Raw genomic sequence first — 25150 nt, 5'->3', positions numbered from 1 at the left:
CACAGGCTGGCAGGTGATTGGTCACTCCTCCGCGGTTTGGTCCTCTCAAACGCCACATCTGCCCAGCTGCGAGAGACCCTTGGATGGACAGGCTTAAGCCTTTTGCACTTGAGAGAATCCCAGCATAGTGAACCTTTGGGAGGAAAACAACAGATTCTCTGTAGAGGGTTGTTCCTTTTAAAACCGTTTTAACTGGACATGGCTTTTCGATACCCCTATGTCAGTGATGGCGAACCTGTGGCACGCGTGCCAGAGGTGGCACTCAGAGCCCTCTCTGTGGGCACACATTGTGTTGGCCTAGCACAGAGTTTGGTTCTTATGAAAGCCAGATGGACGTGGCACTTTGCAATAAATAAGTGGGTGTCTGGGTTGCAGTTTGGGCACTCGGTCTGTAAAGGTTCACCCTCACTGCCCTATGTTTACAACGGGGAGCAGGGGAGGGGATCCTGTGCATTGGTTTCTCACGGGTTGCAAAATAAATATCTCCATTTGGACATTAAGCAGTGGTTCCAAACTTTGTCCTCCGATGTTTTTGGATGTCCGCTTCAGAATTCCTGATGGTTGGCAAGCTGGGTAAGCCTTCTGGGAGTTGAGTCACAACACCCTGGAGGACCAAAGTTTGAAAAACCACCGATCTAGAGTTTCTTACGAAGCCTGAAACTTACACAGAATGCTTCCTCTAGCAGCAGGGAATATGATTAAAAGAAGCTTTATGAACTTTAGCCCTGTTAAATGGTGGCTTTTCTTTCTGCTTTCCGAGAAAAGGACCAACAAAAACCTGCAAACGGGGAGAACCAGGTGGACAACAAAAGGTGAGTGTATCTGCTTTCTGAAGTGGTTTTCATCGTAAGATTTATACCTAAGCAGTGTCAGGGTGAGTATAAAGGTGGGACAACCAGTTTGTTAAAAGAAAATAATCCATGTGCCGACACCATGGACACTTTTGGTCTCTCTTTGCCATGACTCTGCCCACAACCATTAGGTTTTAAGTTTGCATGCTTACCTATTTTTTACCTTCCATGGCTTTTTAAGTGTTGTTTTCTGTATTGTTCTTGTTAGTTAGAAGCTACCCTGTGAAAATATGTTAATAAATTATTTAAAATTAAAAAAACAATAGTGGCCTGTTCAGACCGCAAAATAAAGCTTCTTGGGGTCTCTTTGGAGGTATGCTCTTTAAATGACGCATGGGTCCTAAGAGTCCGGAGGTTGCGCCAAACCACACTCATTCCTAAGCGTGGAGGGCAGCTTTGGTGCCGCTTCTGGATTCTTAGGACGCATGCATCATTTAACAGCATACCTCCAAAAGACCCCAAGCAGCATTATTTTGGCAGTCTGGAACAGGCCCGTATTTTACATATCTCTGTGTTGGTCCTTTTCTTTTCCAGATGGCATAGGTGATGTTTTAAGTCAACTGAGGAAACAAGTTGAAATTTTGTTCAATGCAAGATACGGTGAGATACTTGGCTTCTTATATTTGAATTCCCTACTCGGCCTCCCTGCCTACTTCCCTCTGCCATCCCTTTAGGGCTTCTTGTTCTAAGGTTTCCACCAGCCGTTCAAAGTAGAGTTCTTTCACTGGGAACAGTTAAGAAGAGTCGGAGTTTCATTTGTTTTGGGGTGATGTAGTGGGAAATCATCCAAGAGTAATGGCTTGGATTTCATGACCTAAAAGGTCCTTCAGACTCTGTGTGTTGTTGTGTGTACTTCAAGTAAGCCCTTTCTTAGGTGAGAGTAAGTGTTTGAAGATAAGAGGAGGGCAAAGGAAGAAGTCGGATAGTAGTAATAAGAAAAGAAGACAGTAAGAAGAACAATAGATGAGATGAAGGTAGGAATAGTCAGGAATGAGAGGCTAGAAGGATAGGAGAATAGGAGACAGGTGGTGGCAAATGTGGTGGAAGTGGTGGTAGTGGAATGGGTAGGTTTCAAGTAACTAACGAGTAGTTGTATAAATATACTGATGATGAAAGATGGATAATATGGGGAGATGTGGAATAAAGGCCTGTTTCAGACTGCCAAAATAAAGCTGCTTCGGGTCTCTTTGGGGTATGCTGTTAAGTGATGCTGCATCCTAGAATCCAGAGCTGCACCAAGCTGCCCTCCAGTGCTTAGGAATGGAGTGTGGCTTTGGCGCAGACCTCCGGACTCTTAGGACCCATGCATCATTTAAATGACATACCTCCAAAGGACCCCAAGCAGCTTTATTTTGGTCTGTAACAGGCCAAAGAAGGCTTCCTGGATAGAAATATAAATGGTTAAACATAATCGATTGCAGTAAACTATTTGAGCTAACCTATTATGATACATTGTGCTATATTGTGATATAATAGTATTGATTGCTCGTTGTTTTGTAAGTATTAATGTGAATGAATGTATGGAATGTATCAATATATATATATATATATATATAAAAGTAGCGCTGTCTTATAGTGCCCTATCGCAGGGTTTTGTTGGCAAGCTTTATTCACCAATGGGTTTCCATAGCTGTATGGGGGTTTGAGCCCTTTTTTCTCAGTTCTAGACCACATTCAACCACTACCTGGTTTCATCATCCTATGATACATAGGTTAAGGAGAGTACTTAGAATCTTATGAGAGCCAGTGTTGTGTAGTGGTTTGAGTGTCGGACTAGGACACAGGGTCCGATTTCAAGCTCTCCATGGAGCTAAGGCAAGTCATATGCTCTCAGCCTCAGGTGAGGCCACGACAAACCTCTCTGAAAATCATGCCAAGAAAACTCCTGATAGATTCACCTTAGGGTTGCCATAAGTCTGAATGACTTGAAGGCACACAAAGCACAACAAACTTGGAATTCTCTGCCAGCGGCTCTAGTTCCTCACCAACATAACCCCGGATTCCATAGGATGCAGCCATAGCAATTAAAGTAGAGTCGTAGCCCTATAACGTTGTGGTGAGAAAGGGCCACAAGACTTCTGGTTGTACATCGATATCTGATAATCGTAGGTCATGTGGAATGTCCTTGCTGACGTTGTGTGCTTGCTTTTGCAGCTAAAGCCATAGGAATTCTGAGCCGGTCAAAGTCCTATTCCAAATTCTTGATGTATCCAGAGACCTCTTTGTCGTGGCTTCCAGACGGCATCTTACTTCGGCGGCCCAAACTGCTTTGGGATTGCAAAGCTAAAAAAGATTTTCCAGGCAAGCAGCAGCATCCGGTTTGTCATCAAGGGTAAGGTCGAAACCAAACTTTGCTTCTCGCTCTGGCTTAGTCAATCTTCTTTATCCTTGATATATGTAGTCGGGGGGGATCAGGAGCCCACCTTACTACCCTGGCATCCTGTCCCACCTCTGATGCTCTGAAACTTCACAGTATATAAAGACACTACAGCATAGAAAACGCCATTTCAAGCCCCTCCAGCAATTGAAATCTTGTAATGTAAGTTACCATTTTAAAACAGGGCTGGGCAGCTGTGGCCATTCAGATTGTTTTGGATGATGACTCCCACAATTCCTGTTATGCTAGGCATAACAGATGGACGTTGTAGCAACAACATCTGGCTACCACCAATAGGAGGCTTTCAATAATACGTCTTTCCCTGAAAACAAGACACTGTTATATATATATATATATTTCAAGAAGACACACTATGGCTTATTTACAGGGGATGTCTTATTTTATTTAGTACGGCACAGCACTCTACATTATTCAAATAATGTTAAGTCGTCTTCTTCGGGACATCGTCATAAGTTTCCAAACCCGGAATTCCCTCCTGAATCTCTCGCAACTCCGTTTCCTTAGGGACCATTGGCCCCAATCTTTCCGCTCCTTTCTCTTCTGCCCATGTCTTATTTCGGGTATGGCTTATATTGCGCAAATGCTTAGGAATCCTGCGTACGGCTTTATTTATGGGTATGTCTTATTTTTTGGAGAGAGAAAACAGGATAGTTAAAAGAACAGCCAGAAACTTATTCAGTTCAAAGAAGACTTTAGCAACCAGATCTTCTAACATAAAAAAAAAGCCTCACTAATGCCTTCTTTGAAGCTCTAAAAAGTTCCACTTCCCTGCTCTCAAGTCATTCCGTTTTTCTAATACATTATGGAGTCATAGAATCGTAGGTGGAAGAGACCTAAATGTGTGTTTCCCCCCCATTGCAGAATGTTGAATGTTACAAGCAATATTCTGATCAGTGATGGCGAACCTATGGCACGCGTGTCCAGAGGTGGCACTCAGAGCCCTCTCTGTGGGCACATGTTGCCATCACCCAGCACAGACTTTGCCAGGGTTTGTTACTAGAAAGCAGGGGCATGGCACTTTGCATAAAATAAGTGGGTTTTGGGTTGCAGTTTGGGCACTTGGCCTAAAAGGTTCACCATCACTGTTCTAGATGCCTTGGTTTATAGCCCGAAAGGTTCTGCAGTTATTTTGGAAGGTCCAGTCCCCAGCATCTCTTGCTCTGGTTCGAAAGGTCTCATTGGAAGCCTAGATAGCCACTACCAATCATTAGGACCGTACTGAGCTAGATGGATAATGGTCATCACATAGGCTCTCCTTTTTCGTGGGAATGGGCATAACTTGGTTGTAGGTTATGTGTGTCCTTCACTTACAAAAGTTCCTAGTCTTGGGATTTGCAGTTATAGAATGGATTACATAATCATAGAGTTGGAAGAGATCCCAAGGGCCATCCAGTCCAACCCCATTTTGCCACGCAGAAACTCACAATCAAAGCACTTCCGACAGATGGCCATCCAGCCTCTGTTTAAAAGAACCAACCCTGCGTGAGATTAATAAATATATAAACGTCCCAGCCTTAATCTTTGGCATCTCAGCAGGGCTGGGAAATGCAATGTCTGAAATGTTGGTGATCTGCTGCCAGTCCATGAAAATGATACAGACCTAAATGAATCATTGATTTGCCTTAGCATACGTTTTCCCATTTTTATGCTGATGACTATTTTTCAGACCAGAACTTCTCGCAGAAGAGTGAAGGAGACGGCTTCTGACAGTCAGGAGAACAGGTAAGAAAAAATAGTGAGACGTTTGTGGGCATTCAGAGGTTGACGCTTTAATTATGGCATAAGCTTTTGTGGACCAGAACTCACTCATCAGATGCCTGGCAGGTGCATACATGCCTCATTTACCAAAGCCCCGACAGAGAAGCTCCTTTTTACACATTCGTTTTATGCCCCAACCCTGATTTCCTTTTTATGGTAGCTGAACATTTTTAGCAGCTTCAGCATTGGCAAGATAGTGAATAATGGCTGGGAGAAAAACACAGGCCTTTCAGTATTAGGTTGCCAACAGAATATCGCAGTAAACAATGCAATAAAGATGCGATTGCTGTGTTACAAAAAAACGAAAGAGGCGCGTCTTTAAACAGTGTCTGAACAATTCTGGAAACACATAAAAAGGAGACAAAGGGATAAGACTCTATCTCTTGTGTTGCCAGTTCATGAGAGAGACTCAGTGAACGTCTTGTGGGGAAGAACCTGTAAAAAGACCAGATTTCAAGGTAAGAATTCAGATGGCCTGTCCAGGGGCCCCATCATCACAATGTCATCTAGTTTTGAATGATTTGACACAATATGTTTGTTCTGCATTTCTCTATTGGTTTTTCTGGATAAATTGGCCCAGTAATACTGTGTGACAAACTCAAAGCTGGGTTGGGGGTGTCCCGTTCCACCCAGTACACAAACCCTGACTTGCAAGGATGCCACAAATGGCAACAGACCAGTGAAGGATGCTGGTGACTCTCCAGCATGGCCAGAACTGCACTGGGGAAGGTGGTGCAGGCAGACCTAAGAGCAGGGCTGAGAGCAGTGATGGTGAACTTTTAGAGGCCGAGTGCCCAAACGTAACCCAAAACCCTTATTTATTGCAAGTGCCATGTCCCTCTGCTTTCTAATAACAAACTCTGTGCTGGTGGTGACGGCACATGTGCCCACAGAGAGGGCTCTGAGTGCCACCTCTGGCACGGTGCCATAGGTTGCCATCACTGGGGCTAGAGCTTTGGGAGAGGCAGGAAAGTTAAAGAGGGAGAGAACACCAGAGGGGGGAGGCAGATAGGATAGAGAGAGCTGGAGGCAGATGGATGGAGAGACCCAGGAAGGGGCTTCTCTAACCATGGAAGCTAGTAGGGTGAGATGCCAGCGAATATCAAGTGTTGTAGGACAATAGGGAAGGACCGACAACTGGAGACCAGGTAGACGGACAAGAGGAAGTTGGGGGGGGACCTGGAAGAAAGAGGTCAGTGGTCAGAAGCACGGGGGAGAGCTGGAGACTAGAGACACAGGAGAGATGGGGGTACAGAAAGAAAGGCAAGTTTTGTGGCTTTCGGCTATGTGGCCACATTCTAGAAGAATTTATTCCTGACGTTCACCAGCATCTGTGGCTGGCATCTTTGAATTCTCTGATGATGCCAGCGACAGGTGCTGGTGAAACGTCAGGATAAAACTTTCTAGGAACATGGCCACATAGCCTAAAAAACCCACAAATAACTATGGATGCTGGCCCTGGAAGCCTTCGACTTCCAACGAAAGGAAAGGCGGCTGGGTTACAGGGCAAAGGGACGAAGCGACAGTGGCCGAAGGAAGGGGAGGACCCTCAAGTCCCTGGATATGAAAGAGGAGATGCCCAACCACACAACGAAGTGGGAAGAAGTTCCAGAGGACTGGAGGAGAAAAGAATGGTTGAAAGTGAGAAATTGAGTTGATGTGCCATAGCCAGGTGGCATGCCCCATGCCCTGGGGAGCAGATAAGGCCTGCGAGGGAATGTTATTTGAAAAGGGGAAATGGGGAGGGTGAGACGAGGCTACGGAGGTTAACGAAAAGACAGAATGGGAAAGGTCTGAGAAGGTACTGGGAACTCAGGGAGAAGATGTAATACTAGTCTCTTAGGAAAGGGACATCTTTGCACTGCTAATACCTTTTGTGTTTATCTATCCTCGGGGATGCGGTTGGGGCAGTGGTTAAATGCTCAGTACTGCAGACACAAGGTTGTGAGTTCAATCCCAGGGCTCTAAGGTTGACTCAGCCTTCCATCCTTTCTAGGTCAGTAAAATGAGTCCCCATCTTGTTGGAGGAATTGTTACAGATTGTAAACCGCTTCGAGAGTGCTGAGTTCATGATATAAGACCATGAATATGTTCACATTGAATATGCCTGGTTTTTCCCTCTTTGCCATCAAGGGACGGCAGGCGTTTTAAGTGGCTGGATGCCATTATTTTCCCGAAAATGTAATAGGATGGATTCTATAATGCAGTCTCTTTTTTCCTTCCTCTTTAGAAAATTTGACACTCGCCTTTCAAGAATAGTATTGCAAACACACTAAGGGAACAGGTTCAAGACCTATTCAATAAGAAGTATGGTGGGAGTATTGTGCGAAGCTTGGGAAAGATGCATTTTTCAGTTACCATTCTCAAAAAGCACCGATGTCATACAATCTTACAGCTGGAGGGCACTATACCTAGTCCACATCCCTACCTCTTCCATCAGCTAAAGCAGTACCAACAGATGGCCATCCAATCTCTGTTTAAAGACTTCCAAGATGGAGAGTCCAAGACAGTCTATTCCACTGTTAGAGAGTTTCCACCACTGCAAAGTAACTTTAGTAAACCCTGCTATACTCTGAGCCACTTTGCAACCTTTGTGGAAATGAACTGGGACACCCGTATCCAAACCCAGTATGCTAACCATTGCATTGTGTTTTCCAGGCGAGGCTTTGGGCATCAAATACCGGTCCAAGTGCCATACAAACGCATCAAAAGCAACCCAGGATCCAGTCATCATAGAAGGGCTGCCTCCGGGAATCCCGTTTCGGAAACCTTGCACCTTGGCTCCCAGAATCTAGAGAGGATAGCTGTGGCAGACAAGATCAAGTTCACGGTAACAAGGTATTTCTCCTCAGGGATGCTGTAGGTTGTGGTTTGTGTGGCTTTCCCCTGTTTGTATCATCCAGCCTTTATTCCTGGATGCCTTCAAGCTGATTTAAACTTCCCACCCTGGAGGCTTTGGAGAGGTTGGAGCTGGCCTGGCTTGCAGGGGACAGCTTCCTCCACCCCGATTTTCATTGATTCCTAGTTGCGGCTCAATTTCCCATTGATCTAGTTGGGACTCGAATTGGTTTCCCCCTTGTTTAGTATTTGTTATTCTAGCTTTACTCTTTTTCCAAACAGCTGATAGCAGTTAAGTAAGGTTTACAGGGCTGTGGGAACCATTGGAAATGAACGGACTGAAAAAGAAGAGACACAAAGAGAAAGCTAGGAAGGAGAGGGGGGAAAGCAAGCGAGGCACTGTGTTTTCAGTCTTAGCGATTTTGCAAGAGGGAAGGAGTGTAGGTTCACTCTTTTCACCATCACTACAGCCCATAATGAAAAGCGTAAACTGCCCCCAGCACACATCACACAAGATCATTGACCATAGCGTTGGAAGGGACGCGCATAGAATCGTAGGTTGGAATAGACCTCAAGGGTCATCCAATTCTACTCCTTGCTGTGCAGGAACTCACAATCAATGCACCCCCAACATATATTAGAAGCTACTATTGTTTATGAGAAGTGAGGTCTTCATAGGAAGCAATGGAGGATTCATAGCTTCTTTAGGAAGAAGATTTTTGTTATTATTGGGTGGGACTACAGCAAGGTGAAAACAGTTAAAGTTTATTCCCAATGTACCACAGTCTGATTCCTGTCTTCTTCATACCCTCATAGCAACTACTTACTGTCTAAACATGCACAGTAATTATTTTACTTCAAACATAAGCCGTTCCAGATGTCAAAATAAAGTCGCTTGGGTTCTTTGGAGGTATGCTGTTTAAATGATGGCTGCATCTAAGAAGCCGAAGCGGACCAAGCTGCTTCAGTGCTTAGGAATGGAGTTGTGGCTTTGGCGCGACTTCCGGATTTATGGACCCATGCATCATTTAAACTAGCATACCCAAAGAGACGAAGCAGTTTATTTGGGCAGTCTGGAACAGGCAATAGATTGTAGAGGGATCCAGTCCAACCCTGCCATGCAATGGTGTCATGTCTTGTTTTAGCTAAAGACTGACTCGGATGGGCAGTTAATAACATCCAGATTCCAACATCCATCTTTGATACTGCCTTCAATTTTACTGACGTGGAAACTATGCCAGATTTTCTTGGCAAGATTTATTCGGGGGGGGGGAAGGTTGGCACGAGAGAGGCACTTGCCCAAGGTGGTTTCAGTGGCTGAGGACATTTCAGAGCGATGATATTCTGGAGTCCTAGTCCAGCACTCAAAAACACTTTGCATGGTGGCTGTCTGAGTAATGTAACGACAATCCAGTTCTCTAGCCCAGAGTCTGACTATATCTTTGTGGTTGTGCAGCCCTGAGCTTTACCAATACTGCAGAAGTCCCATATTCTGCCTTTGTTCCAGAAACAATTCCTGTTCTTTTTCTTTTGCAGAACTTTTCAAGGACTCATTCCTAAACCTGTAAGTGCCCATGCCTTGGCAAAAACCGCTGTGATATTTTTGGGAATGATAAATGATGCTGATGTTCTGTGACTGTTTGAAAGAAAATGAAGAGCAGACTACTGAATGATTTCTAAGATATTTCCAACTGTCTTGTGATATGAGCCTTAGCGGCCTGCTTGCGTCCTGAAACAGGGAAACGTTGCCAGGTTGGTTCTTGGGGTTTTCTTCTAATGATGGGTTGATGCCAGTTCTAGGAGGCACAACTTTTGGCTCTGACTATGAATCAAACCGTCTGAAAGATCTCTTCTTCCATCTCTTGCTCTCTTCTTCACTCTCTCGCACACACATGACGATTCCCATTGCATTTGTGAAAACAGGTTGGTTTTAAACCTGCTTTTATATGCAAAGGATCAGGAAATAGTTGTGAAACAAGCTGGCACTTTATGTTAAAATGAAAGTAAAAAGTCTCATTAATTGGATGTACGGTGCTGCGTTATGAGTATATAAAACGGTATGTGCTTTGTCTAATAAAATACAGAACTAGATATAACACACATAACAAACCATTATTATTATTATGCCTTATAAGCAACAAATCTTATATTCTTATTATATTAAAAGCATATTATATTATTATTATATTTTTTGTGGTGAGAAAGGGCCACAAGACTTCTGGTTGTACATCGATATCTGATAATCGATGGGTCATGTGGAATGTCCTTGCTGACGTTGTGTGCTTGCTTTTGCAGCTAAAGCCATAGGAATTTCTGAGCCGGTCAAAGTCCCGTATTCCAAATTCTTGATGTATCCAGAAGACCTCTTTGTCGTAGGCTTGCCAGACGGCATCTTACTTCGGCGGCCAAACTGCTTTGGGATTGCAAAGCTAAAAAAGATTCTCCAGGCAAGCAGCAGCATCCGGTTTGTCATCAAGAGGTAAGGTCGAAACCACCAACTTTGCTTCTCGCTCTGGCTTAGTCAATCTTCTTTATCCTTGATATATGTAGTCAGGGGGGATCAGGAGCCCACCTTACTACCCTGGCATCACTGTCCCACCTCTGATGCTCTGAAACTCTCACATGTACAGTAATATAAAGACACTACAGCATAGAAAACTCCATTTCAAGCCCCTCCAGCAATTGAAATCTTGTAATGTAAGATTACCATTTAAAACAGGGCTGGGCAGCTGTGGCCATTCAGATGTTTTTGGATGATGACTCCCACAATTCCTGTTATGCTAGGCATAACAGATGGACGTTGTAGGGCAACAACATCTGAAGGCTACCCACAATAGGAGGCTTTCAAATAAATACCGTCTTTCCCTGAAAACAAGACACTGTCATATATATATATATTTCAAGAAGACACACTATGGCTTATTTACAGGGGATGTCTTATTTTTATTAAGTACGGCACAGCACTCTACATTTATTCAAATATAGTTAAGTCGTCTTCTTCGGGAACATCGTCATAAGTCTCCAAACCCGGAATTCCATCCTGAATCTCTCGCAACTCCGTTTCCATTAGGACCATTGGCCCCAATCTTTCCGCTCCTTTCTCTTCTGCGCCTATGTCTTATTTTCGGGGTATGGCTTATATTGCGCAAATGCTTAGGAATCCTGCTACGGCTTATTTTATGGGTATGTCTTATTTTTTGGAGAAACAGGATAGTTAAAAGAAGAGGCCAGAAACCTTATTCAGTTCAAAGAAGACTTTAGCAACCAGATCTTCTAACATAAACAAAGCCTCACTAATGCCTTCTTGAACGCTCTAAAAAGATTCCACTTCCCTGCATCTCAAGTCATTCCGTTTTTCTAAATACATTATGGAGTCATAGAATCGTAGAGTAGGAAGAGACCTAAATGTGTGTTTCCCCCCCATTGCAGAATGTTGAATGTTACAAGCAATATTCTAGATCAGTGATGGCGAACCTATGGCACGCGTGTCAGAGGTGGCACTCAGAGCCCTCTCTGTGGGCACATGTGTCACCACCCCAGCACAGACTTTGCCAGGGTTTGTTACTAGAAAGCCAGAGGGACATGGCACTTTGCAATAAATAAGTGGGTTTTGGGTTGCAGTTTGGGCACTTGGCCTCTAAAAGGTTCACCATCACTGTTCTAGATGCCTTGGTTTATTAGCCAGAAAGAGTTCTGCAGTTTATTTTGGAAGGTCCAGTCCCCAGCATCTCTTGCTCTGGTTCGAAAGGTCTCATTGGAAGCCTAGATAGCCACTACCAATCATTATGGACAGTACTGAGCTAGATGGATCAATGGTCTGATCACATACGGCTCTCCTTTTTCGTGGGAATGGGCATAACTTGGTTTGTAGGTTATGTGTGTCCTTCACTTACAAAAGTTCCTAGTCTTGGGATTTGCAGTTATAGAATGGATTACATAATCATAGAGTTGGAAGAGATCCCAAGGGCCATCCAGTCCAACCCAATTTTGCCACGCAGAAACTCACAATCAAAGCACTTCCGACAGATGGCCATCCAGCCTCTGTTTAAAAGAACCAACCCTGCGTGAGATTAATAAAATTATAAACGTCCCAGCCTTAATCTTTGGCATCTCCAGGCAGGGCTGGGAAATGCAAGTGTCTGAAATGTTGGTGATCTGCTGCCAGTCCATGAAAATGATACAGACCTAAATGAATCATTGATCTGCCTTAGCATACGTTTTCCCATTTTTATGCTGATGACTATTTTTCAGACCAGAACTTCTCGCAGAAGGAGTGAAGGAGACGGCTTCTGACAGCTCAGGAGTAACAGGTAAAGAAAAATAGTGAGACGTTTGTGGCACTTCAGAGGTTGACGCTTTAATTATGGCATAAGCTTTTGTGGACCAGAACTCACTCATCAGATGCCTGGCAGGTGCATACATGCCTCATTTACCAAAGCCCCTGACAGAGAAGCTCCTTTTTACACATTCGTTTTATGCCCCAACCCTGATTTCCTTTTCATATCGTAGCTGAACATTTTTAGCAGCTTCAGCATTGGCAAGATAGTGAATAATGGCTGGAGAAAAACCAGACCTTCAGTATTAGGTCGCAACAGAATGTCCGCAGTAAACAATGCAATAAAGATGCGATTGCTGTGTTACAAATAAACGAAAGCGGACGCGTCTTTAAACAGTGTCTGAACAATTCTGGAAACACATTAAAAAGGAAGACAAATGAGTAAGACTCTATCTCTTGTGTTGCCAGTTCATGAGAGAGACTCCAGTGAACGTCTTGTGGAAGAACCTGTAAAAAGACCAGGATTTCAAGGTAAGAATTCAGATGGCCTGGTCCAGGGCCACCATCATCACAATGTCATCTAGTTTTGGAATGATTTGACACAATATGTTTGTTCTGCATTTCTCTATTGGTTTTTCTGGATAAATTGGCCCAGTAATCCTGTGTGACAAACTCAAAGCTGGGTTGGGGTGTCCCGTTCCACCCAGTACACAAACCCTGACTTGCAAGGATGCCACAAATGGCAACAGACCAGTGAAGGATGCTGGTGACTCTCCAGCATGGCCAGAAACTGCACTGGGGAAGGTGGTGCAGGCAGACCTAAGAGCAAGGGCTAGAGCAGTGATGGTGAACCTTTTAGAGGCCGAGTGCCCAAACTGTAACCCAAAACCCGCTTATTTATTGCAAAGTGCCATGTCCCTCTGCCTTTCTAATTACAAACTCTGGCAAACTCTGTGCTGGGGTGACGGCACATGTGCCCACAGAGAGGGCTCTGAGTGCCACCTCTGGCACGCGTGCCATAGGTTCGCCATCACTGGGCTAGAGCTTTGGGAGAAGGCAGGAAAGTTAAAAGAGGGAGAGAAACACCAGGAGGGGGAGGCAGATAGGATAGAGAGAAGCTGAGAGGCAGATGGATGGAGAGACCCAAGGAAGGGGCTTCTCTAACCATGGAAGCTAAGTAGGGTGAGATGCCAGCGAATATCAAGTGTTGTAGGACAATAGGGAAGGACCGACAACTGGAGAACCAGGTAGACGGACAAGAGGAAGTTTGGGGGGGACCTGAGGAAGAAAGAGGGTCAGTGGTCAGAAGCACAGGGGAGAGCTGGAAGACTAGAGACACAGGAGAGATGGGGGTACAAGAAAAGAAAGGCAAGTTTTTGTGGCTCTTTCGGGCTATGTGGCCACATTCTAGAAGAATTTATTCCTGACGTTTCACCAGCATCTGTGGCTGGCATCTTTGAATTCTCTGATGATGCCAGCGACAGGTGCTGGCGAAACGTCAGGAATAAACTCTTCTAGAACATGGCCACATAGCCCTAAAAACCCACAAATAACTATGGATGCTGGCCCTGGAAGCCTTCGACTTCACAAAGAAAGGAAAGGCGGCTGGGTTACAGGGCAAAGGGACGAAGCGACAGTGGCCGAAGGAAGGGAGAGGACCCTCAAGTCCCTGGACATATGAAAGGAGGAGGCATGCCCAACCACACAACGAAGTGGAAGAAGTTCCAGAAGGACTGGGAGGAGAAAAGAATGGTGAAAGTGAGAAATTGAGTTGATGTGCCATAGCCAGGGGCATGCCCAATGCCCTGGGGAGCAGATAAGGCCTGCGAGGGAATGTTATTTGAAGACAAAGGGGAAATGGTGGAGGGTGAGACGAGGCTACGGAGGTAACGGAAAGACAGAATGGGAAAGGTCTGAGAAGGTACTGGGAACTCAGGGAAGAAGATGTAATACCTAGTCCCTCTAGGAAAAGGGACATCTTTGCACTGCTAAATACCTTTTGTGTTTATCTATCCTCGGGGATACAGTTGGTGCAGTGATTAAATGCTAGTACTGCAGACACAAGGTTGTGAGTTCAATCCCAGGGCTCTAAGGTTGACTCAGCCTTCCATCCTTTCGTAGGTCAGTAAAATGAGTCCCCATCTTGTTGGAGGCAATTGGCTTACAGATTGTAAACCGCTTCGAGAGTGCTGAGTTCACTGATAAGACCAGAATATGTCAATTCTGGTCTTATCAGTGGTCTCTTCCAACTCTATGATTCTATGAATCTATTCTATGAATTGATAGCCTGGTTTTTCCCTCTTGCCATCAAAGAGGACGGCAGCTTTTAAGTGGCTGGATGCCATTATTTTCCCGAAAATGTAATAGGATGGATTCTATAATGCAGTCTCTTTCTCCTCTTCATCTTTAGAAAATTATGACACTCGCCTTTCAAGAATAGATATTGCAAACACACTAAGGGAACAGGTTCAAGACCTATTCAATAAGAAGTATGGTGAGTATTGTGCAAAGCTTGAGAAAGATGCATTTTTCAGTTACCATTCTCAAAAAAGCACCGACTGTCATACAATCTTACAGCTGGAGGGCACTATACCTAGTCCAATCCCTACCTCTTCCATACAGCTAAAGCAGTACCAACAGATGGCCATCCAATCTCTGTTTAAAGACTTCCAAAGATGGAGAGTCCAAGACAGTCTATTCCACTGTTAAGAGAGTTTCCACCACTGCAAAGTAACTTTAGTAAACCCTGCTATACTCTGAGCCACTTTGCAACCTTTGTGGAAATGAACCTGGGACACCCGTATCCAAACCCAGTATGCTAACCATTGCATTGTGTTTTCCAGGCGAGGCTTTGGGCATCAAATACCCGGTCCAAGTGCCATACAAACGCATCAAAAGCAACCCAGGATCAGTCATCATAGAAGGGCTGCCTCCGGGAATCCCGTTTCGGAAACCTTGCACCTTCGGCTCCCAGAATCTAGAGAGGATACTAGCTGTGGCAGACAAGATCAAGTTCACGGTAACAAGGTATTTCTCCTCAGGGATGCTTGGCAGGTTGTGGTTTTGTGTGTGCTCCCCTGTTTGTATCATCCAGCCCTCTTATTCCTGGATGCCTTCAAGCTGATTTAACCTTCCCACCCTGGAGGCTTTGGAGAGGTTGGAGCTGCGCATGGCTTGCAGGACAGGCTTCCTCCACCCCGATTTTCATTGATTCCTAGTTGCCGCTCAATTTCCCATTGATTCTAGTTGGGACTCGAATTGGGTTTCCCCCTTTTGTTTAGTATTTCTGTTATTCTAGCTTTACTCTTTTTCCAAACAGCTGATAGCAGTTAAGTAAGGTTTACAGGGCTGTGGGAACCATTGAGAATGAACGGACTGAAAAAGAATGAGACACAAAGAGAAAGCTAGGAAGGAAGAGGGGGAAAGCAAGCCGAGGCACTGTGTTTCAGTCTTACGATTCTTGCAAGAGGGAAGGAGTGTAGGTTCACTCTTTTCACCATCACTACAGCCCATAATGAAAAGCGTAAACTGCCCCCAGCACACATACACACAGAATCATTGAACCATAGCGTTGGAAGGGACGCGCATAGAATCGTAGAGTTGGAATAGACCTCAAGGGTCATCCAATTCTACTCCCTTGCTGTGCAGGAACTCACAATCAATGCACCCCCAACATATATTAGAAAGCTACTATTTGTATGAGAAGTGAGGTCTTCATAGGAAGCAATGGAGGATTCATAGCTTCTTTAGGAAGAAGATTTTTGTTATTATTGGGTGGGACTACAGCAAGGTGAAAACAGTTAAAGTTTATTCCCAATGTACCACAGTCTGATTCCTGCTTCCTTCATACCCTCATAGCAACTACTTACATGTCTAAACATGCACAATAATTATTTTACTTCAAACACAAGCCTGTTACAGACTGCCAAAATAAAGCTGCTTGGGGTCTCTTTGGAGGTATGCTATTTAAATGATGCATGCACCCTAAGAATCCGGAAGCGGCACCAAAGCTGCCCTCCAGTGCTTAGGAATGGAGTGTGGCTTTGGTGCAGCTTCCGGATTCTTAGGACCCAGGCATCATTTAAACAGCATACCTCCAAAGAGACCCGAAGCAGCTTTATTTGGGCAGTCTGGAACAGGCCATAGAATTGTAGAGGGCCATCCAGTCCAACCCCCTGCCATGCAATCAGTGTCATGTCTTGTTTAGCTCAAAGACTGACTCGGACGGGGCCAGTGTCCAATAACATCCCAGATTCCAACATCCATTTTTGTTACCTGCCTTCCGTTTTACTCTGACATGGCAAACCTATTGCCAGATTTTCTTGGCAAGATTTATTCGGGGGGAAGGTTGGCACTGAGAGAGGCACCTTGCCCAAGGTGGTTTCAGTGGCTGAGGAACATTTCAGAGACTGATCTTCTGGAGTCCTAGTCCAGCACTCAAACCACTTTGCCATGGTGGCTGTCCTGAGTAATCTACAGACAATCCAGTCTCTTAGCCCAGAGTCTGACTATATCTTTGTGGTTGTGCAGCCCTGAGCCTTACCAATACTTGCCGAAGCTGCTCACTGGGTCTGTCCCATATTCTGCCTTTCTTCCATGAACAATTCCATTTTTCTTTTTCTTTTGCAGACCTTTCCAAGGACTCATTCCTAAACCTGGTAAGTGCCCATGCCTTGGCAAAAACCTGCTGAATATATTTTGGGAATGATAAATGATGATGACGTTCTGCTGACTGTTTGAAGAACATGAAGAGCAGCACTACTGAACTGATTTCTAAGATATTCTCCCAACTGTCTTGTGATATGAGCCTTAGCGGCATGCTTGCGTCCCTAAACCAGGGAAACGTTGCCAGGTTGGTTCTTTGGGGGTATTTCTAGCTAATGAGGTTGATGCCAGTTCTAGAAGTTGGCACACACTTTTGGATCTGTACTATGAATTACAAACCCGTCTTGAAAGATCTCTCTCCATCTCTTGCTCTCTCTCTCTCACTCTCTCGCACACACATGACAGATTCCCATTGCATTTGTGAAACCAGATAGGTCTTTTAAACCTGCTTTTATATGCAAAGAATATCCAGTTGAAACAAAGCTGGCACTTTAAATGTTAAAAATGAAAGTAAAAAAGTCTCCTTAATTGGAATGTACGTGCTGCGATTATGAGTATAAAACGGATGTGCTTTGTACTAATAAAATACAGAACTAGATATAACACAATAACAAACCATTATTATTATTATGCTTATAGCATATTATATTATATTATATTAAAGCATATTATTATTATTATTATTATTATTATTACTATTATCTATTGATATAGCGCTGTAGATTTACACAGAAACCATGTGCAAGGGAGCGCCTTAGGATTAAATGGCCTGGTGGCTGGTTTGTTATTGTGTTATATCTAGTTATGTAGTGTATTATTATTATTATTATTATGAGTGTTTGTTTATATAGTGCCATAGGTTTTGCACGGCGCTTTACATCAGAACAACATAAAACTTGCCCATGGCGTACAATCTAAAATCACAAAATATAAAGTTTAGCAAATAGACATAAATTTACAAAGCCACATCAGTTCTATACTCATGATCACCGTGTGCATATTCCAGTTAATGGAGATTTTCTAACTTTCTGTTTTCCATGCGCAGTTGTGCAGCCCAAAATAGGCAACGGCCAAGTTCCTGAACAGCTAGCAAACAGCTACAATGCATGGATAGAGGAAAACTGAGGTCAAGATCCGAGGACACAGGAGCTCAATGGGCTTCCTCAAGAGCAAAGCACAGCTGCCCAAGTGAGGTGCCAATTCTGAGAGGCAGGAATTGGCCCATAGAGTCAGCGGACAGTACTTCAGTTGGCACCCATGTGAAATAAAGTGACAAAAGTACAACCTTTTGGCCTCACTGCTGCGAAATCTGTATTTAGACTCAGCTCTGGCCCCTCCAGAGCAGAGCTTAGAGAAATCCTCCTTTACTACTACTTCTCCCCTTTCTGAATGTGTGGCCATCAGTTCCAGGAAGGTATCATCCAAGTCCCCGGTCTGACTTGGAGGTCTGTAATATACCCCTACAACAGTGGTTCTCAACTTTTGGTCCTCTAGATTTATGAGACTTCAACTCCCAGAATTCCCGAACAATGAGCACACTGACTGGGACTTCTGGGAATTGAAGTCCAAAACTTCTGGAGGCCCAAAGGTTGAGAACCACTGCCCAACAATGACATCCCTGTTGTTTCTCTCCCCCATAATTTTTACCCAGATGCTCTCAACATGGTTTCCAGGATTTGAATCATGGATTTCCCCCCCCCCCCCCCCCCCACAAGTGTAAATATCCCTAGCATATAATGCTACTCCTCCTCTCCTCCTGTGTCTCTGGAATAGATTATACCCCTCTCTTACTACATTCCAACCATGAGACTCATCCCACCAGGTTTCAGTGATGCCTGTTATATCATATTTGCTTTACTGTCTTAACAGTTCATCTTCTTTATTTTCCATGCTCTGCACATTAGCATAGAGACATCTAACACCATGGGCTGTTCTCTTTAAACTGAGCTTCATATTAAGGGTTTTTCCCCCTTCCCACAGTTGGGTTCTTAGTCTCTCTATAACATTTGGGCTATTCTTTTGCAGCACTTGATGCACTCCTGGCCCTCAAGAATACTGTCTCGCTCCGCACATAACTCAGTTTAAAGCCCTCCTGATCAGGTTTGTGAGCCTCTTAGCAAAAGCATCCCTGCCCACTGCTCTGAGATGCAACCCATCCCTTGCCAGAAGTCCGTCTTTATGAAACTGGACATCATGGTCCACGAAGCCACATGGTTTCCAGTGGCACCATGTGCAGAACCAGTTATTCACCTCCATTCTTTTTCTCCTCTCCCTTCCTACAACTGTGAGACCCGTGACATGACAACCTGTGTATCCAGGTTCTTCAGCTTCCTACTCAGAGATTTATAATCCCTTGTGATACTCTATAGGCCATTCCTTACAGTGTCATTGGTTCCCACATGAATGGACTTGATGAACTTCGTCAGCCTCTCCGTTACATTGCAGGTTTTTGCCCCAGGAAGATAGCACACCTCTGAAGACATCTTGTCAGGCCTATGATGGTGTTTCTTTGTTGTTTTCTATTGTGGTTATAATAACAATTTAAAGAGGAGAGTAACATTAAGAGATTGGCCCAACCAGGACATTTCTGGAAGTTTGATGGTCATAGGCTGGGACTCTGGAGCATCCAAGACGCCTGTGCATGAACAAAGGGTCTTGTCAGGTTACACTGAAGGACATAGAATCATAGAGCTAGAAGAGACCACAAGGGCCACCCAGTCCAACTCCCTGCCATGCAGGAACTCTCAATCAAAGCATCCCTGACAGATGGCCATCCAAGGGACAAGGGATGTTCAGTTCCCACCCTTGACCCATAAAGGATTCCCACAATTACCTGGCAACGTTTCCACAGGGTTTCAGACGAGCATCTTTCTCAGCCCTACATGGAAATGCCGAGGATCAAACCTAGGACTTTCTGGATGCTAACCAGATGCTCCCCCAACTGAACTATGTCCACAGTCTGGAAAAGTTGCTGTTGGATTGCACATTGGGACCTCTTTCACCAAACTAGCCACAACTATCAGTGGCCATACTGGTTGGGCATACTTGGAGTTGGCAGTACAACCGTCAGTGGCCATGCAGGTTGGGCATACTTGGAGTTGGCAGTACAACCGTCAGTGGCCATACTGGTTGGGCATACTTGGAGTTGGCAGTCTGAAAGTGTAACCTTTCCAAGCTATGACTATGATCATCTTATAAAACATGTGCCTGGTCAGAAAAGTAATGGCATGGAAGCAACTGACCTGCATGCTGTGAGTCAGGGATACCTCTACCACCCAATAAATATAATCATGAGAAGAAGAAATGAGTTACTCTCCAGCTTTATCGCTTATCTCTGGCTGAGTACTTATGGGTGAGAGTGTGCATCTGTTGGTCACAACGTTGTGCCCTGGTTTTCTACTGCTTTTGGGTGGGGTATTTGTGTAAAGGATTAACCTCACTCACTTACTCACACTTCTCTCTTTTCTTTCCTCAATGACCGCTGTAGCCCCTAGACGGATATCCACCTTGGAAAAAGCTTACGCTGCTTTGAACGGTATGTTGCTCAGAGGATGTGCTATAGATGGTAGCAGACAAGAAACGTTTGGTGTAGTTAAGCAACGACATTGACAACAGTGAACATGGCAATAACAACTGTGATGTAGCAACTCCCAAAGGAATTACTTGCAGGGAGACACGTAATTCTCTCTCTCTCTCTTTTGTACTTTCCAGCGGCACGGTTCACTGTATTTTATACCTTTGTACCGGGGTGGGGAAACCTGTTGTCCTTCTCATGTTTCTGAACTACAGCTTCCATCATCCCCAGTGTTTGGCCCTTATGGCTACGACTGATGGCTCCTGGGAGTCCCAAAACATCTCTAGGTCCACAGGTTCATAACCCCCTATTTATATTCTGCTTTCCCCTTAAAAGTGGATTGCTGGTTCTTCCGCTTATCCTTATAACAGCTCTGGGAGGTAGATCAGGCAGAGAAACGGTGACTGGACCAGGGTTCCTTGCCTGGTGGCTCTGCTTTGTGGATGATGGGGGATTTGAAGCACGATCATGAATAGATTTATCAGGGCCTTGGGTTACCATGAACTTGGCGGATCATACGCTCTGCATGCAGTGTACAAGAAGCTTAAAACCAGGTAAAGATCCTCTTTCAACCCAAAAAACAAATTCAAACAAGTTTTGGGGGGCTACGTTTGAGTGCTGGATGGGGCCAAAGGCAGAAAGGTAAAATTGATCCAAGGCCCCAAAATACCAACACATTTTAATGGATAGCCCGTGATGCCAGTATCTAAGAATTATGAGAGGTGCCCCAGACTCTTTGAATGGAGAGAGTCTTGTGCTAAAGCAAGGAACACACTAGATCATGTTAATATGGAAAAGGCATGGTAGAGATCAGGAGCCCTAGAAGGGCCAAATTCACCCCAGAGTCTGATGTTCCAACACTTTAAATCAGGCATGGGCAAAGTATGGTCTGCGGACCCCATGCCACCTTTGTGACCCCAAAATGTGAGCCTTAAAGGTCCACAAAGTTCTCAGCCCCTCCATCCATGTTGATGTTAACAAGTTCTGGGTACCACCATTCAAAATGGATGTTGACAAGATGGAGTATGTCCAGAGGAGGGCCACCAAAATGGTGAAGGGTCTGGAAACCATGCCTTATGAGGAAAGACTTAGGGGGCTGGGTATGTTTAGTCGGGAGAAGAGAAGGTTAAGAGGTGATATGAAGGGGTGTCGTATTGAGGAGGGAGCCAGCTTGTTTGCTGCTGTTCCAGATTACAGGACCCGGAACAAGGGATGCAAACTAGAGTTTCTTGAGTTGGATTCTGATTCACTGCAAGGACAATTTGGCCAATGCCATTTAGACGATGATCTGGCTTTTGTATCTTGGATTTCCTTTCTTTGTCTGCTACCATCTGCACAACCGCCACAATCTGTCAGACTGAGCATTAACAGTGTAAGGCTCGAGGGAACGTAGGGGAGGTCAAGCCCCATTCTCTCTCTCCATCCCCATCTCCTTCTCGTCCGGACCATCGATTCAGTTCCATAGCTTGAAGGATGGTAGTAGAGCAGGGGTCTCTCTATGGAGACTTCATTACAGAAGGCCTTTTCAAATGCTGGGAGAGAGACCTAAGGACAAAACTGGAAATTATTTACTCTGCTGGCATTTCTGATCCCACCCCTAAAGGGAATCATTGAGACCCTGCGCTATATTGGGACTCTTAGCATTGGTTATGTTAATACAGACACTGCAAAATGTCTTTATTTTGACTTCGTTGTGGTTATTTGCCATCAAGCTGGCTTGAATATACAGCAACCTTATAAATGAGAGAGCCCCAGTATCTTGCAGACTCAGGGCCATAGCTTCCCTGATGGAGTCTGTCCACTTATAATGCATTCTTCCTCTTGTCTCACTTCATAATATGTCTAACGTACAACGTCCTCATTTTAGTTGGATAGGGGATTCTGGGACTTGTTGTCCAAATCAAATGTGAACGTTGCAGTCCAGAAGAAGAATTTTGCCAGGATCTAGTCCAGGTTATCTTTCCAGTCTCTCTTTGTTTTTTAATCAAATGCTCCCTCCGCACAAACAGGGAAGGAAAACACAGATACTTCTTGTTGTTAACAAGGTTAACTTTGACTTATGGCAACCCCATGAAAGAGAGACCTCCAAGTCAATCTGTCATCAACAGCCTTGCTCATGTCTTGCAGACTCAGGGCCATGGCTTTCTTGAGAGTCCAACCATCCTACTGCCTTCTATCTTACCATCATCATCATCATCATCATTTATATAGCGCTGTAACATTTTGCACAACGCTTTACCTACAGGAGTTAAAATACAAGTAAGCACGCCTAATGGCGTACAATCTACAAACCAAACAATGGCCTGTTCCAGACTGCCAAAATAAAGCTGCTTCGGGTCTCTTTGGAGGTACAGTATGCTGTTTAAATGATGCATGCATCCTAAGAATCTGGAAGCTGCACCAAAGCTGCACTTCAGTGCTTAAGAATGGAGTGTGGCTTTGGCGCGACCTCCGGACTCTTAGGATCCATGCATCATTTAAAGAGCATACCTCCAAAGAGACCCGAAGCAGCTTTATTTGGCAGTCTGTAACACGCCAATGTTATAAAATTAAAGCAAGCAGTACCAAACATTCTTGTCATCATGTCTCATGATGTGGCAAAAGTATGACAGTCTCAGTTTAGTCATCTTCAGGCTTAATTTGCTCCAGGATCCATTTATTTGTCTCTTTAGCAGCCAGTCGTATCCGTAGGGCTCTTCTCCGGCACCACATTTCAAACGAGTCAGCTTTCGTCATGACCATAAAAATGGCATAGGGAATCTCAACTTTAGTATTCAGTGATACATCTTTACACTTCAGGGTGTCTAGATACTTCATAGCTGCCTTTCCAAGTCCTAGTCCTCATCTGATTTCCTGGCTGCTGTCTCCATTCTGATGAATGACTGAGCAAAGGTACGGAAGATCGTGAACAATTTTAATATCTTCTTCGTCTGCTTTAAAGTTATGGCAAATCTTCTGCGGTCATTACTTTTCTGAACATTTAGCTGTAAACCTGACTTTACACTTTCTTCCTTGGCTTTCTTCAGCAGTCGTTCCAAGTCTTTGCTATTTTCCACTAGTAGTATGGCGACCGCCGATCTATGCGATCAAAAGCTTTCCTGTAATCTATAAAGCACAAGAAGTTCTTTAGTGCATCCTATTATCCAGCATATGTTTGCGATATGATCTTTAGTGCCTCTTCCTTTCCTGGACCCAGCTTGGCTATCTGGCTTGTTTTGCTCCATATATGAGGAAAGACTTAGTTGTCGAATTTGGAGCATCACCTTTTTTGCATGGGAAATGACTACAGCGGGTTCTGTGGTTACTGCAATCCCTGGTGGTACCTTCCTTGGGGATTGGGATGCATATTGAGTGTTTCCAACCTATGGACCCTTCTTTTGTTCTTCATAATTTTTGGCAGATTTTAGTTAGAGTAGATTCTGTCTCTGTAGCTGCAATGTGACCCTGGAAGGCCTCTGGATCTGGGTTGTAGGAAGGGCTAACTCAGAGGAGATGGTTCATGATGACCAGTGGCATGTGCAGAAGTGAAGAGATCTGATTGCCTCTGACATCCATCCGTCAATGGAAGGTGAGAAAGTGGAGAATCTTGATTGACATGGACTCGCACTTGGGTTCTGTGAGCCAGGAGTAGCTTCTGGGGGTTAGAAGATGGAGAGAGAGATCTGTGGTGTAAACAGGGAGTAACTGCTATGGTCTGAGTGAGCAAGATCTGAGAAAGATCATAGGAAGCTAGGGTCCACCTAGGCAGAGGGATTAGGTTCCTAGGTCTTTGGAAAAGGAATTGGACAACACTGTTGGCAATGGTGTGTGGTGTGTGTGTGTGTGTATCAGCCTGTTAAACCTGTGTTTGTTGGGGTGGGTTCCTTTTTTGCACCCATGGAGGAAGGATAATGTGTTTTAAACCATTTTAAATTCTCGTTGTAACCGCAGCAATTGTAAGTCGAGGTTTGTATGCCAAGTTCATCCAGCCTGAGACTCAGTTGGCAAATTAGAAGCTACCATAATAATATAATAATTATTCCGGTATTAACAATTAAATTATTAATTCCTTTTTAATGAACATGGGTTTTTTTTAAAATGTTTTTAATTGTACTGTTTTTAATGCTGTAAAGCTGCTCTGAGTCCCAGTCCTGGGAAAATAATAATAAGAATAATAAGAATAATAAGAATAATACCAAGAAGTTCCTATCTATCTATCTATCTTAATATTACATTTCTATCTCATCCTTTCTCCACCTTTCTTTTCCTCAATGCAATACACTTGGTTCCCTCACCCATGTTATCCTCACAATAGCAGATTAGGTTGGCAAATAGTGAATCGTAGAAGGTCACCCAGTAAATCCTTCTCTGTTGATGGAGATCTGAACCTTGGGTACCTTTGCTCCTGTCTGTCTGACACACTTGCTGGTTCTCAAGGAAGAAATGTTCAGGGAAAGTACAGTATGTACCTTGACTGGAAATACACCCTGGAACTCCTTCTTCGAGACCCACCTTAAGGGGACACCAACCCTAGGATCTCATTTGTCTAAGCTAGTTTTAGGTAACCACATCCTTGGGAGACGAGAAAGAGCAAGTTACTAATGTTATGGCTCCGGGCTTTCTCCTTTTTCTGCATAGATGACGACGATGCCAATAGGTTGGGCGAGAAGGTGATTCTGCGAGAGCAAGTGAAAGAACTGTTCAATGAAAAATATGGTGAGTTGTACCCACCGTTTGCATGCAGAAGTGAAGCTTTCCAACATATGACTGAGGGCAAGGGTAGGGAGAGGAACCCACCATCTTAATCTGGGATTTTGTTGGTTCCAAGATCTGGAATTGCCTGGAAAGATAAGAGGGAAGGGAGCCAACCT

General features: G+C 44.3%; 1 protein-coding gene across 1 annotated transcript in view; it reads left to right on the top strand.

The window, feature by feature from the left end:
- GTF2IRD1 (GTF2I repeat domain containing 1) overlaps positions 1-25150 on the top strand; it is a 71215-nt gene that overhangs the window by 41901 nt on the left and 4164 nt on the right. The window contains exons 16-25 of the mRNA XM_042442563.1: positions 6-127; positions 761-809; positions 1384-1451; positions 10141-10324; positions 12097-12155; positions 12590-12652; positions 14532-14615; positions 14965-15148; positions 16751-16779; positions 24918-24995. Of these exons, the coding sequence (XP_042298497.1) occupies positions 6-127; positions 761-809; positions 1384-1451; positions 10141-10324; positions 12097-12155; positions 12590-12652; positions 14532-14615; positions 14965-15148; positions 16751-16779; positions 24918-24995 (920 nt within the window). The remainder of the gene's footprint in view (positions 1-5; positions 128-760; positions 810-1383; positions 1452-10140; positions 10325-12096; positions 12156-12589; positions 12653-14531; positions 14616-14964; positions 15149-16750; positions 16780-24917; positions 24996-25150) is intronic.

The sequence above is a fragment of the Sceloporus undulatus genome, chromosome 11 (assembly GCF_019175285.1).
Source record: "Sceloporus undulatus isolate JIND9_A2432 ecotype Alabama chromosome 11, SceUnd_v1.1, whole genome shotgun sequence".
In the NCBI taxonomy this organism is placed as follows: Eukaryota; Metazoa; Chordata; class Lepidosauria; order Squamata; family Phrynosomatidae; genus Sceloporus; species Sceloporus undulatus.
Note: the sequence above shows the minus strand (reverse complement) of the source record. Positions and strands in the feature narration are given on the sequence as shown.